Source organism: Anopheles ziemanni, chromosome 2, assembly GCF_943734765.1.
Source record: "Anopheles ziemanni chromosome 2, idAnoZiCoDA_A2_x.2, whole genome shotgun sequence".
Classification (NCBI taxonomy): domain Eukaryota; kingdom Metazoa; phylum Arthropoda; class Insecta; order Diptera; family Culicidae; genus Anopheles; species Anopheles ziemanni.
The window spans coordinates 85,070,597-85,083,405 of NC_080705.1; the positions used below are offsets into that span (position 1 = coordinate 85,070,597).

At 46.0% G+C, this 12,809-nt stretch overlaps 5 protein-coding genes across 5 annotated transcripts; 3 read left to right on the forward strand and 2 right to left on the reverse strand.

Moving 5' to 3' along the window:
* Positions 1-325: 325 nt before the first annotated feature.
* Positions 326-1,162, forward strand: LOC131294111 (thioredoxin, mitochondrial). The gene is made up of 3 exons (XM_058322159.1): positions 326-600; positions 667-748; positions 825-1,162. The coding sequence occupies exons 1-3, from the start codon at positions 431-433 to the stop codon at positions 984-986; spliced, it is 414 nt and encodes a 137-aa protein (XP_058178142.1). The 5' UTR covers positions 326-430; the 3' UTR covers positions 987-1,162.
* A 12-nt stretch (positions 1,163-1,174) lies between these two features.
* LOC131294582 (uncharacterized protein C7orf50 homolog) lies at positions 1,175-2,211 on the reverse strand. The gene is made up of 3 exons (XM_058322628.1): positions 2,142-2,211; positions 1,815-2,060; positions 1,175-1,748 (listed from the first exon to the last, which is right to left on the reverse strand). Exons 1-3 carry the CDS (start codon positions 2,209-2,211, stop codon positions 1,216-1,218), a joined length of 849 nt encoding a protein of 282 aa, XP_058178611.1. The 3' UTR covers positions 1,175-1,215.
* Positions 2,212-2,945: 734 nt separating this feature from the next.
* Positions 2,946-10,545, forward strand: LOC131282657 (E3 ubiquitin-protein ligase MARCHF6). The gene is made up of 4 exons (XM_058312180.1): positions 2,946-4,907; positions 4,984-5,178; positions 7,034-8,266; positions 10,498-10,545. Exons 1-4 carry the CDS (start codon positions 3,291-3,293, stop codon positions 10,543-10,545), a joined length of 3,093 nt encoding a protein of 1,030 aa, XP_058168163.1. The 5' UTR covers positions 2,946-3,290.
* Positions 9,557-10,864, forward strand: LOC131282658 (decapping and exoribonuclease protein-like). The gene is given in 2 exon segments (XM_058312181.1): positions 9,557-10,093; positions 10,096-10,864. Coding segments are annotated over 2 exon segments (1,185 nt in total). The 5' UTR covers positions 9,557-9,570; the 3' UTR covers positions 10,758-10,864.
* Positions 10,778-12,191, reverse strand: LOC131282659 (pentatricopeptide repeat-containing protein 2, mitochondrial-like). Its single transcript, XM_058312182.1, has 2 exons — positions 12,031-12,191; positions 10,778-11,958 (listed from the first exon to the last, which is right to left on the reverse strand). The coding sequence occupies exons 1-2, from the start codon at positions 12,074-12,076 to the stop codon at positions 10,820-10,822; spliced, it is 1,185 nt and encodes a 394-aa protein (XP_058168165.1). The 5' UTR covers positions 12,077-12,191; the 3' UTR covers positions 10,778-10,819.
* Positions 12,192-12,809: the final 618 nt, after the last annotated feature.

Sequence of the window (12,809 nt, forward strand, 5' to 3'; positions counted from 1 at the left end):
TAATCAAACCGATTTACCAACATCAATTTGATTGAATAAATGTATAAGTTTTCTAAATTTTAATCTTGGATTATACTTTATTATTTCTTGGTAGGCATTTTGTTGAGTTTGTTCGATGAAGTACATTTTAAGTAGAATCATATAGTTAGTAGAAACTGGAAAATTCAAATGTGCTATAGCTTTATTATTTCCATGCTACAGAATTGAACTGAAACTTTATGTATGAATACTATTTTTGGTATCACGAACATAAAGATGGCGCTATGTTTTGCTGTCAAATTCCTTTACTTGACCCAACCTTGGCAAACACCTTGCATAACACGCTATCAAATCACAACTTTGTTTTCACTAGCAAAGAGCCGACGATTTAATTTATTATTTGTGTATATTAAACAATTCGATCGATTTTACAACAACCAGCATTTTCACGATGGCGTCGCTACAGAAACTCACGATCTTCAGAGGGCCAGTTGGCAGCTTTGTTCGAAGCATCAGCACCGGTGTTCCACGGTTTGATATCTTCAAAGTACAGTCTCCAGAGGAATTCGACGAGAAAGTTCGTAAAAGCAAGGATCCTGTGATAGTGGACTTTTTCGCAACGTAATGAGGGCAACACGATTTCGTTGCTTTCCTCACTGGTTCTAATTTAGTTTTTGTTCATTCCAGCTGGTGTGCCCCTTGCCGCATGTTAACTCCCAGAATCGAAACAATAATTGGAGAGAACGCCGGAAAAGTGAAACTGGCAAAGGTACAGTTTGTTGTCATTATGTAACGCGCTTTGTTATTACATGATAACACACTAAAAGGCTTCTCTTCCGCTTTAGGTTGATATTGATGAGCACACTGATCTTGCGTTGGATTACGAAGTGGCGTCCGTCCCGGTGCTACTAGCAATACGAAACGGAAAGGTTGAGCAGCGCCTGGTAGGGTTGCAGGATACAGACAAACTCCGAACGTGGGTGCAAAACGTGGTGGAAAAGAAATGAACCCATTACCATCACACGCGAGGAGACTTTCATTATGTACGCTCATGCTTATCATCCATTAGATGGATCACGTTTAACATTTTCATTAGGAAAATGTCTCCGAAATTTTAATTTCGATCAAGTGTAAAGTGTGTTAGTTAGAAACTATGATTTTCCATGGAATGGAATAAAGTTGTTACAACAATTCATTTAAGGTTATGTGTTTCAATGTAACTTTATTGTAAACTATTTATCCCAAAGATTGCAAAACTTCTCTTGCACGTTGGTACCTGCTGCTCTCCTTCGCGCTGGCATCAGCGTCGGGCGCAGCATCGATGTCTTGGACAACAAATCTAGCTGCAACCAGCAGATCCGTTAGACTTTTCCCTTTCGCCGCGCTTAAGTATTCCACAGCTATTGGGAACATGGTAGCGTCGATAATCTGTTCATCGAAAATATTGGCCTGGATATAGATTTGCTTTTTCTTTTCAAACTTCCAGTTCTCCCGGCGATCCTTCCAGGCATTCAAATAGTTGATGATAACTTGATTTTTCTTTATCTTTTCTATCTTAATTCGATTTGCCAAATGTTTTAATTGTATTTCATGGTCGGAGGCTGGCTTCTTCTTATTCTTATTCGCTTTTCTTGCTTTCTTTACCGGCGCAGCTTCGCCAACCCCATTTTCTTGCACTCTTACTTCGTTTTTACGTTTTAGTTTATTCTTCTTTCTATTAGAGCCAGGTGTTTCAGGCTTTTCTTCAGCTACCGATTGTACCTTCTCAGCTGTAAATTTTTGAAAAGACATAATAATTACGTATTCAGATAGAGTGTGCTTGTAAATGACCTTACCCGAGACAACAGATTCCTTGGCACCTTCGGTCACAGGAGTTTTTGAGGTTCGGTTCTTCACGGCAACGTGTTCTTCATTCTGAGGAACTACACCGTCTCCCTCGACCTTCTCTTTAAGCTTTTGCGCTTTTTTAAGACCTTTTGCAGTGCCGTTTGTGTTGGCATCTGCTCCGTTCTTTACTGGTTTTACTTTTTTATCCTCAGGGCTCACTTTAGTCGATGGTACCGGTTTCACGATCTTTTTTTCTGTAAGTAGTGCGGCATAGCTATAGTTTATTGACACGATTCACCCGGAATTTGACACGATCAACCCGATTTTATACTTACTAATCGGAACAGCTGCGACCTTTGCCTCCGCAGCATCTGCGACATTCTTAGTTTTAACTTTTTTAACCATTTTAGCACGAACACTTTTCCTAATTCAAAGCGAAGCACGCGGTTATGAATTTGTTTTCATTAAATGTGGTTTTTCAGTTTGACATCAAACTGACAGGCATCTAGATCATTCTGAAAAAAGTCGGACTCCGAGAGTTAGATCCGTTGCTCCCTTCTTTTAAATCCCGTGTCTGCGGAAAACGACGATACATGAGAGCAACCTAGATGGAGAGTTTTTAAAATAACTTTTTAAATATTTTTTTAACAATTTATAGTGGTCTTTCAAATATTTTGCGAATAATTTAACTGCCTGCAAACGAAGAACTGTGGGTCTAATAAAATGGAACGGATTAACCGTGCGTTGAACTCATTGGGTATACCCCCTAGGTATGTGACAGGTGTCAGTTTCGGGGCCATTTTGCAACACACCAGGTGACAGCAGGAAAACGTAGAAGAATAATTTTTTGCAGATCCAACATTTCGAAACATTCGTGTCCGTGAAGGACGATCAAAAATTAAAACATTATCGTGCATGTTTCTAAGCCACACCAAGAGCAGTTCATAACAGAGTAATCATTTGTTTAAACATCAGATCTACGGCAGCGCATCAGCATTCTCATCACCTCCGAGAGGGGATGAAAAAGTAATGTAGGGACTTTGTTTTTGCGTAGATAGAGAACAGGAAACATATTCCGTAGTGGACTTTAGTAAGCTAAAAACCTCACCACAATATCAAGCTTGTGTAGCAGGGGAAATTTGCGTGAAGGTCGCATGGAGTAAGCTAACAGAAAGCGGCTGTTGTAACAACAACCTGGTTGATTGGGCAATTTGAGCGAACTCGAAACCGTGCGGTTTTTTGTGGCTGCTGTTGTCCGTCTGGTTCAATAACGAGGCTAGATAGTGCGAATCCGTACCAGAACGATGCTGGCACCGTTACGGGTCGGTCCGTGCTGTACCAAGCAAGCATCCGCCGAACGAAGTCGCCCCGTACGGCAGTAAAGTGTTTTCGCACCGGATCCGATAGCGAACTGGAAGCCGAAACTACCAACGAAGGGTGAGCATACCCACACTCAGCACACATATTGTAGATCGCACCGCAAGATGGAGGGCGACATCTGCCGGGTGTGCCGCTGCGAGGCGCAATCGGATCGGCCCCTGTTCCATCCTTGCATCTGCACCGGTAGCATCAAGTGGATCCATCAGGACTGTCTTATGCAATGGATGCGCTACTCGCGCAAGGAGTACTGCGAGCTGTGCGGCCATCGGTTCTCCTTCACGCCAATCTACTCGCCCGACATGCCCCGGGTACTGCCCCTGAAGTACGTCGCCAAGGGGTTGCTGAGTTCCGTCGGGACGGCCGTCAAGTACTGGATCCACTACACGCTCGTGGCGGTCGCATGGCTCGGCGTCGTGCCACTAACATCGTATCGCACCTATCGGTTCCTCTTTTCCGGCTCGATCGAGATGTTCCTCACGCTGCCAATCGAAATGTTCTCGACCGAGAACATCACGATAGACGTGTTTCGGGGCTGCTTCGTGGTGACCTGCACCTTGTTTACCTTTATCGGGCTAGTGTGGTTACGTGAGCAGATCATCCACGGTGGGGGACCCGAGTGGCTCGAACGAGACGATGAGCAGGCACCGGAGGCGGCCGCCGCCGCTGCTGGCAATGGACCGGCGAACGTACGCCAGCCGGAAGCGGGTGCGAATGAGAATGAGGCCGAAGCAAACAACAACAACAACAACAACAACAACAATGACGATAACAACAACGAGGAGGAGCATAATAATAACAACAATAACAATTTTCTTGATAATAATCTGCTCAACAACCGCGCCGATGGTCCAATCCTGCACGGACAGGAAGGACCCGAACAGCGCGAAGCGCCAGCGATGGCAGAAGCGGAAATGGCAAGGGAAGAACCGGCCGCTCCGGAACCGGCACCGCGTCGCCCTCTGGCGAACTTCCCCGACCCGCCCGCCGATAATGTGCCAATCGATCCGGCAGAACCGCCCGCTCCACCGGCCGACGGTGCAGACGAACCACCGGAGGCGGCCATCAATGAGCCGGAAGCGGCAGCCGAAGAGGCCAACTGGAACCCGATGGAGTGGGACCGGGCTGCGGAAGAGCTGACCTGGGAGCGGCTGCTCGGGCTCGACGGTTCGATGGTGTTTCTCGAGCACGTCTTTTGGGTCGTTTCCCTCAACACCGCGTTCATCGTCATCTTTGCGTTCTGTCCGTACTCGATCGGGAACTTTCTCATCTCCTTTCTCGGCATCATCACACCCGGCAAACCGTTGATGCACTTCCACGGGCTGTTAACGACGCTCCTCGGGTACTGTGTCATCGGGATCACGCTCGTAAAGCTGCACGCCATCGCCCGGTTTCTCCGGTGGCGCCGCCAACGGCGCATCCTCGGTTTGTGCTACATCGTCGTGAAGGTGTCACTGCTGTCCGTGGTGGAAATCGGTGTGCTGCCGCTGGTGTGCGGCTGGTGGCTGGACATCTGTTCGCTGCCAATGTTCGACGCCACGCTCAAGGATCGTAAAGCGAGCTTTAAGGCCGCCCCGGGCACGTCCCTGTTCATTCACTGGATGTTCGGCATGGTATACGTGTACTACTTTGCGTCCTTCATCGTGTTGCTGCGGGAGGTTCTGCGGCCGGGAGTGCTATGGTTTCTGCGCAACCTCAACGATCCCGATTTTAGCCCGATACAGGTATGTTAAAAGGTTGCATATTTCATGTGTACGGTAAACATTTTTCTTTACCAATCCGCTACTTCCGCTATTGTAGGAAATGATTCATCTCTCCATACCGCGCCACATGCGCCGCCTGATTTCGTCGGTCATTATCTTCGGCTCGGCCGTGCTGCTGATGCTCTGGGCTCCTATCCAGATCCTCAAGTCCTTCTGGCCCACATTCTTACCATACACGCTGTCGGGCGATTCGGAGGTGAACGAACTTAGCCTTCAACTGCTGCTGTTACAGGTATGGTTTTCGATTCCGGTGGTCAACCTTGACGCGAACATTGCCAGACACTTGCTACCAGAGTGCAATGCTTTCATTCGATCGGTAATTCTCAATAACGCTTTTGATATGCAGGGAGGCTTTCAACATTTCTCCGTCAGATGTTTGCCATGTTTTACGATTGAGTTACAATATTCCTAAATTATTCCAAAAATGTGTACACAAGCAAAGTGATGCTTACATGGTAGAAAAGATATTTTGTTTTAAAGAAACTCCAAGTTAAATCATTAACCTATTGTTTGCAATATTTTAAATTCACCGCCCGTTATTTCATACCCTTTTTGATCAGTTTAAGATTTGATTTCAACCCACAATTATTTATACAGTAAGGACGTCGACTTTCTGCTAGTAGGCGACGGATTGTCCCTCAGTTTAAAACTGAAAGATTCAAATCCCAGAGGACCTTTTTAAACGAATACCAGGCTTGATGCTTGATTGAGCAATTATCGGTCCGAATAAGTTTTCATATTCTTTTATGCTTCTTGATCTAAAAGCTCAAAATGATTGACATTCAATTCAACAAATATTAATTACTAGCTTGACGCCCCGGCGTTGCTCGGCGACGAAGGGATTGAGAAAAGTATTATGGCTTTGACTAATACTTGAAAGATATGTTTGAATTTAATAGTTACAATAACAACATATTTGAAATGTTTGATATTTCATCAAATTCCCCTTGATGTATAAACCTTAGGGTAACTATGTTGGATACACCTTGACATTTGTTTACATGCTTGTTTTGTCTGTGTTAGTAAAACTGAGTTTCAATTGTAAAATTTAGATGATTTTATTACAAAATTGTGATCAAACAAACCTTCAACAACATCTGTAGTACTTAAACTTAATGTGAGAAAAGTTTCAGAAGCGACGGGTCAGTATTGGTTGAGTTTTTAGTGTACACAGAACTCCATACATAAAAAAAAGCTAAAATATGTAGTAGATAAAAATACTAACTAATTTAACTCATTATTTAATTACTAACTTTAAATATGGATCTGGACATATGGTTCTGGACTGGGATTTGTTGTTGGTAATATTCCGTCTCAACTGTAACTTTTTGAAGGGCAAATCAATAATCTTTTTTGGAGATGTTTTGTACTATCGATAATTGATATCAGTAAGATGCGTACTGAGTATGAATGAGTTAATGAGGAGAATCATACTATTGAATTGATTGATTTAAATCCTCACAGATAGTTTTTGTAAGTCTTTTTTGATTTGCATTCTTAACAGGGATTCGGATCCCAAAAGTATGAATGATTTAACAAAAGAATTGCTAACCGCTACAGTGATTCGCGAATCAGAAAGGGGGATTACCAGCCTAAAGGGTTATTTTCCACCACATAGATTTGAATCCCTACAATGAATTAAATCCCAATTAGTAATTCAAATTCCAATCAGGGATTCGTATCTCAAACACGGACTCGAATCCCATAAGAGTAAATAATCTAGAGAGAACGTGTTTTTGCATCTGGTTGGGATTCCAATTTCTTGTTACGCATTCTAATCTCTGTGTCGACTAGTAACTCTTTTGCGCACTCTAGGGGTTCGAATTTATACTTGAGATTCGAATCGTTGTGGTGACTAGCAACTCTTTTTTTCTCACTATTGGGATTCTAATCCTTGTTAAAAATGCTCATCTCCTTGGCGAAAAAAAACACTAATTTTTTGCGTTTTAAATCACATAAGAGCAACTAAAAGATTCGTATCATCGTGATCTGATTTTATTCTCTAATAAGATTTGTTTTCACATCACTCATCAATATTTTAAATTGAGGATCTCTTTTAACGTGAGCCCTTTTCTTTACCGTTACAGTTTGTGCTGCCGGGCTTTTTCGAGCAATCGCACACCCGAATCTGGCTGAAAGGGCTGGTGCGCATTTGGTGTAACGTGGTGGCCCGGGTTCTCGGCATTAAAAGTTACCTGCTCGGCGCCGAAGTCCGCCCGAACGAGGACGATGCGGCCCCGCCCAGACAGCAGCCAGAAGTCGGTGCCGGTCTTGCGGCCGCCCACCAGGCAATCATGCACCGGGACGTTCCGATCGGCTTCCAGCCGTACGAGCGGCCACCGTTCTTCGCCGTCCGCCTGATTGGCCTGCTGATGCTGATGTGCATCTCACTGTCCGTCGGTTCGCTGGCCATCCTCACGATACCGGTTTGGATCGGGCGGCACGGAATGGCGCTCGGGTCGATGGGCTCAAACATTACGCCGCCTCCGAACGCGGTCGCCGCCGGTACGGAAACGCCGGCTCGACCGCACGAGCTCTACACCACCGCCATCGGTACCTACCTGTGTTGGATCATTTCGCGCGGTATCGCCGTCGCGGTCAATCTGTTCCCGCAGGGCCGGGCGGCCGTCATCGAGCGTGTCAAACACTGGATGTCGGTGGCGACGTCGTACGCAATGGCCGCGATCGTGTTCGTGCACATGCTCGGCGTTATACCGCTCATGTTTGGGCTGCTGCTCGAGCTGGTGGTGGTGATTCCGCTGCGTGTCCCGCCCGACCAGACGCCGGTTCTGTTCCTGTGGCAGGATTGGGCGCTCGGTGTACTGTACACCAAAATAGCCTGCGCCCTGACGCTCATGGGCCCCGACTGGGCGCTGAAGCGGGCGATCGAGCAGGCCTACGCCGACGGACTGCGGGATATGAACTTGCGCTTTATCATCCGCGAGCTCGGCATACCGGTGATCACGTGCTTCGGGCTGGCACTGGCGATACCGTACGTGATCGCTCACTCGATCCTGCCCGTGTTTTTCACCAACCAAATGACGCGCACGTTGATCGCACGGGAGATCTACCCGTTCTTCCTGCTGATCGCGTTCGTGATCGGGATCGTGGTGCTGCAGGTGCGCCAGTTCAAGAAGCTGTACGTGGCGATCAAGAACGACAAGTACTTGGTAGGCCAGCGGTTAGTGAACTACGATCATCAACGCAAAAAGCGACGACCCTCTGGAGCCACGGAGGAAGGCTCCAGCAGTGGTCCCACATCGACCACGAATACCGAAACGGAAGAAAATAGTGAAGCAGCAGCAGCAGCAGCGGAAGCTGTTGTCGACGATGGGAACGAGCGAGAACCAAGAGCTGATGCCGCCAGTGTGGACGGTCCGGTAATGATGGAAGAAGCTGTACAGTAGTAGCCAACAATCATTCGACATGTTACTGATATAATTTTAAATTAAACTAGGTGATGTTTGTTTTTATTGGCACATTTCATTTACTTTACTTTCTTCCTTCGTCTTCTTCTTTATTATTTAGTTTAGTAACTGGGGTGAGATCACTTTCTAGGGAACCTTTTCAATTCCCGATTCGATTAAAAATTGCCAATTCCAACGGCCACGGAAATTTGCTTCACCCAAAAACCGAGCGAAACTTGTTATCGAATGCGTCGCGGGGGCACGTTGTTGATAGGATTAGTTTACCATTATTTATCCATCTTGTGATAGAGAGCCAACCAACATCCGATCCATCTGCTTTCTGGTACCGTTTGCTAGAAGGGGATGTTCCTTCTTCCATGTTGGTTGCAATAGCGCCCCCCTCATCCGTTGCTAGTAAACAACGAATCCCTTTATGTTGGCTTCCCGTGGGTCCCAGCCCGTAGCTTTCTTATTTTTTCCCCCCAAAGTTTCACACACCCAAGCAGCAGTGGTTGCTATTCCGTAATGGCCCGTAGTTGATCATTGAAGCAAACACGGGATTACCTTCTAGTTCCCAGATAAAGATAATTCCCTTATCCCGAGGTAAAATGATTAAAATAAAATCTATTTGTCCGGAGAGGAAACAGAAGAAATGAGTGAACAAAAGGCTTATGAAAACAAAAGTAAGTTCGTAAATTTAGCTAAAATCTGTAATATATATCTTCAAATAAAAGAGAAGGCAAAAGAATGAAATCCGTTTGGGAGAACATGTGTTTTTGTCGTTTTAAAATGAACGTATCTAAATTAAAATTGAAGAAAACGAAACGTACATGTGAAGACTAGTGGGGAGGCTATTTGAATGAGTCTTTGCAATAGTGGCTAAAAAAAAAGCTTATAGAAATAAGTGTTTGTGGATTGTTTTGGAACTGTTTCAATAGATACACTATACCACGAAAGTCAGTACATATCATACCATACTAAAACAAATGCCATTTGCTTAGGCTGGAATTATTGCGGTTTTTGCTCTCCAGTGGTTGAGCGATTGTAAAACGAGAGTTTAATTCCAAATTGAATTAATGATCTTTTTGACAAGCAAAATGTTCCTCTATCAAGCAGTTTGTACATCATGGAGGGTCTACTGTATTTTGATTTGCTCATGCATAAAAAAATTGTTTGTAAACAAAACGAAAAAGTTCGAAGCACTTCTCCTAGAAAGGATGTTTTCTACAACCTCGCTTGATCCTGCTCCTCGCCATCGTAAATCTAAACCATTTCCATCGTTTACGAAACCTAATCTCGTTGGTTTTTTTAGTCTCGATGCCGATCGGCAATATGATGGTTCCGCAGTGCAGCTGAAGTATCTCTCCTTGCCACCCGAATCGAGAACCAACTTACGTCTCGATCTGAACGAAGGATTTGAAATCCGCCGTCTCAAACCGGACAGCGCCAAAGGGGAACGAATCGACATGTTGCTAAAATTCATTCAGCAAAACGAAATCGCGAACCTGTGGACTCGGAGGCTGCCGGATGATGAGCTAGCCGATGGAAACATGCTCCGGCGGTTGCGGTACGATTTTGTGTGCTTCCGAGGTTTACTCCGACTGATCGCCTGCACACCGTACGAGTGGAAAACGGGCTGGATCATACAGGCGATACGGTACCGTGACACAATCTATCTGTGCGAAAAACCGACCGTGGAAAAGCTGGAGGCGGAACGGAACGAAACTGAGCAGCAGAAACGGTCTTCTACTATGGTTTCAAATTCGAGCAGCACATCCTGACGGACGAACCGAATGAAAAACCGGACACATCCGAACCGGTGGTGATCGGTGAAGAGTTTTGCTCCATGTTCGACAGCACGCTGGGAGGCAGCAGGATTCTTTACGGGGCGGAAATGGATGGCATCGTGACGGATTCACCCCTCGATCGGGAACGGTTGTGCGTGGATGATCTGCGCCGGCAGGAGTTTGTGGAGGTCAAAGTGAAGCGGAAGGAAACAACCCAACGGCAGAGGGATAACTTCTATCGTTTCAAGACGAAAAACTGGTGGTGCCAAAGTTTCCTCGTGAACGTGCAACGGTTGATCGTGGGCCTGCGGGATGACGATGGAATTGTGCGTGAGATCACGGAAATGCACTTGAAAGACATTGACCGTGAATCCCGGCAGCATTGGTCTGCGGCAGTTTGTATGAATTTTTGTGCGGAATTCCTGCGGGAGGTAGCGGACATTATGCACCAGGTGGACAGCTGTCGAACGGTGTACCAGTTCGAGTATAGCTCGACGGACAGCCGGCTCGTACGATATCGTGTGCTAGATGAAGGACATTCCGATGAATTTCTCCCCAGCTGGTACACGGAGTTTGTTGAAGGAATGCAGCCGAAAGGAAAGCAGAATAAAACATAGAAAAAACGGTATTTGTTCACTGTATCCTACGAGGTTTATTTCGCACTTCCGACTTTCGACCTTTAGTTCATGTCGGATAATCCCGGCCTACGTTGATCGAATTTTTTTGCCGGTCGAAACGGTCGCTGCTGTTGCCGCCCACCACGCGTGTTGTAGCTTTCGGCCAGATTAGTATTGAAGTCCTTTCGCTGGGCGGTCGATTCGATAACGGAGCAAAGAATGCTGTCCATCGTTTGGTCCACAACCTGCCCGTTCGTTTGTAGATAATCGATCATCCGTTCCAAATCCATCACCATCGCGGAAGCATTCGTTTCCTTGGCCTTTTTCACAGCTTCCTGCACTCGCTCGATCACCTCTCGACAGAAAGTTTGCTGTTTTTCGAAAGGCCCCTTCACCTCCAGCACGGTACGGAAGATGGGCACCACATCGTCTAGGCGATTGAGCGAGCACAGCGCCAACGTTTTCAGCTGCCGAATCGTTACGTAGTTGCCCTTGTTTGCCGTGCTCAAGATTTCCATCGCAATCTCCGGTTTGCCGTTGTTCAACGCCAACGCCGCTGCGAACGACGTTGCCTTTCGCATCGGGACGTGACCAACCGAGTTCAGCTCCTTCCACAGATCCATCGCGTACTGGTACGCGGCGGGTGTGTTTTCTTTGTAGCAAGCGGCCAACGTCAGTGTAATGCAGTGCTTCGGAAAGCGACCACCCTGTATCTGGCGGCTTTTGATCGAATCGTACAGCTCACGCACTTTTTGATAGCGTCCATTCTCATACAGCAGATCTGCTAGGATCTGATAGCTGGAAAGCTGATCGAAAAACCCATCCGTACCGGCGCCCTTGAACAGGTCCAGTGCCAAATCGGCATCCTGCAGATGATAGCAGGCACGCATGATGACCGGACCGAACACGTAGTTACCGAAACGGAGCTCCTTGCCCTGCTGGTTGTACCGCTCGACCGTGTCCTTCAGCAGCTGCTTGTCCTCTGGGTTGTTGTCGATCAGATGGATGATGTTCTTCAGATCCTCCGTGAAGATCATGTTCGTGGCCGAGCCGGACACGAATTCACGCATCTTGCGCTTGAAATTATCCACGTTGTGCAGATGCTGTGTGCGGGTTTTGTCGCGGTACGCCGCATAACCATCGATCCCGAGGGCAGCAGGGGCGTACAGATTTCGGTACGTAGTAGTGCTGCCGGTGGGAACTAAAAGGACACGGAATGGTTTATGTTTACGGAAAGGAACCATTTCGCCGGTTTGGTCACGGTTTCACTTACACGCTTTGGTAAATGCAATGATCGGTTGAATACTTTTGCGAAACATGGTTTAGCTTAGTGCACTACTTTTAACAGCTAAAAATTAATAACTCTTTTCCAAATTCAACGAAATTACAAAACCAGCGGCTCGTGCAATTAGAAAATCACATAACATTCAACATAACCGCATTTGACTTTGACAGTTCTTGTAAACAAAGGCACTCACTTGTGTCAGCTGTCAGATCGCTGAGTGGCTCGTGTGCGTGAAAAAGTGTTGTTTAAATTGCTAATCGAGGTCTATCTACCTTGGTCCTGTAGAGTGCTCTCTCTTTTTAATACAATTAATTTTTTCAAAATCTAGAAAAGACGGAAAGGTCTTTTATTGGACAAAGTTGAGTGTCTTGAAAGCAATTTTCAATTGAGGGGTCAAATGTAAAGGTTAAGTGATCATAAAGTGTGTGTGAAGCAAGTCCTTTTCATGTTTTTCCGCACTTTCCCGGCGGGGACTTTATCACGGAACGTACATGTTTGAGGTTCTGATAACATTCTTCCCAAATAGCGCCTCAGACATGGCTGATATCATGTATTTTAAGCTAGATTGCAGCGGCAGGTAAGTAAACTGGTGCTTTGCATTCATTACAATATATCTAACGTATTTGAGATATTCAATTCCTACATCCGCTGGGCCCTTGGTTGCCCAAATGAGCTGTTTTATTCACAGGTTCAAGCTTGACCCACCACTAGCTCACTTTTTTCGCCGCTCGTTTTTGGCGCGAAAAGGCGAATTCTCTCCCAAAATT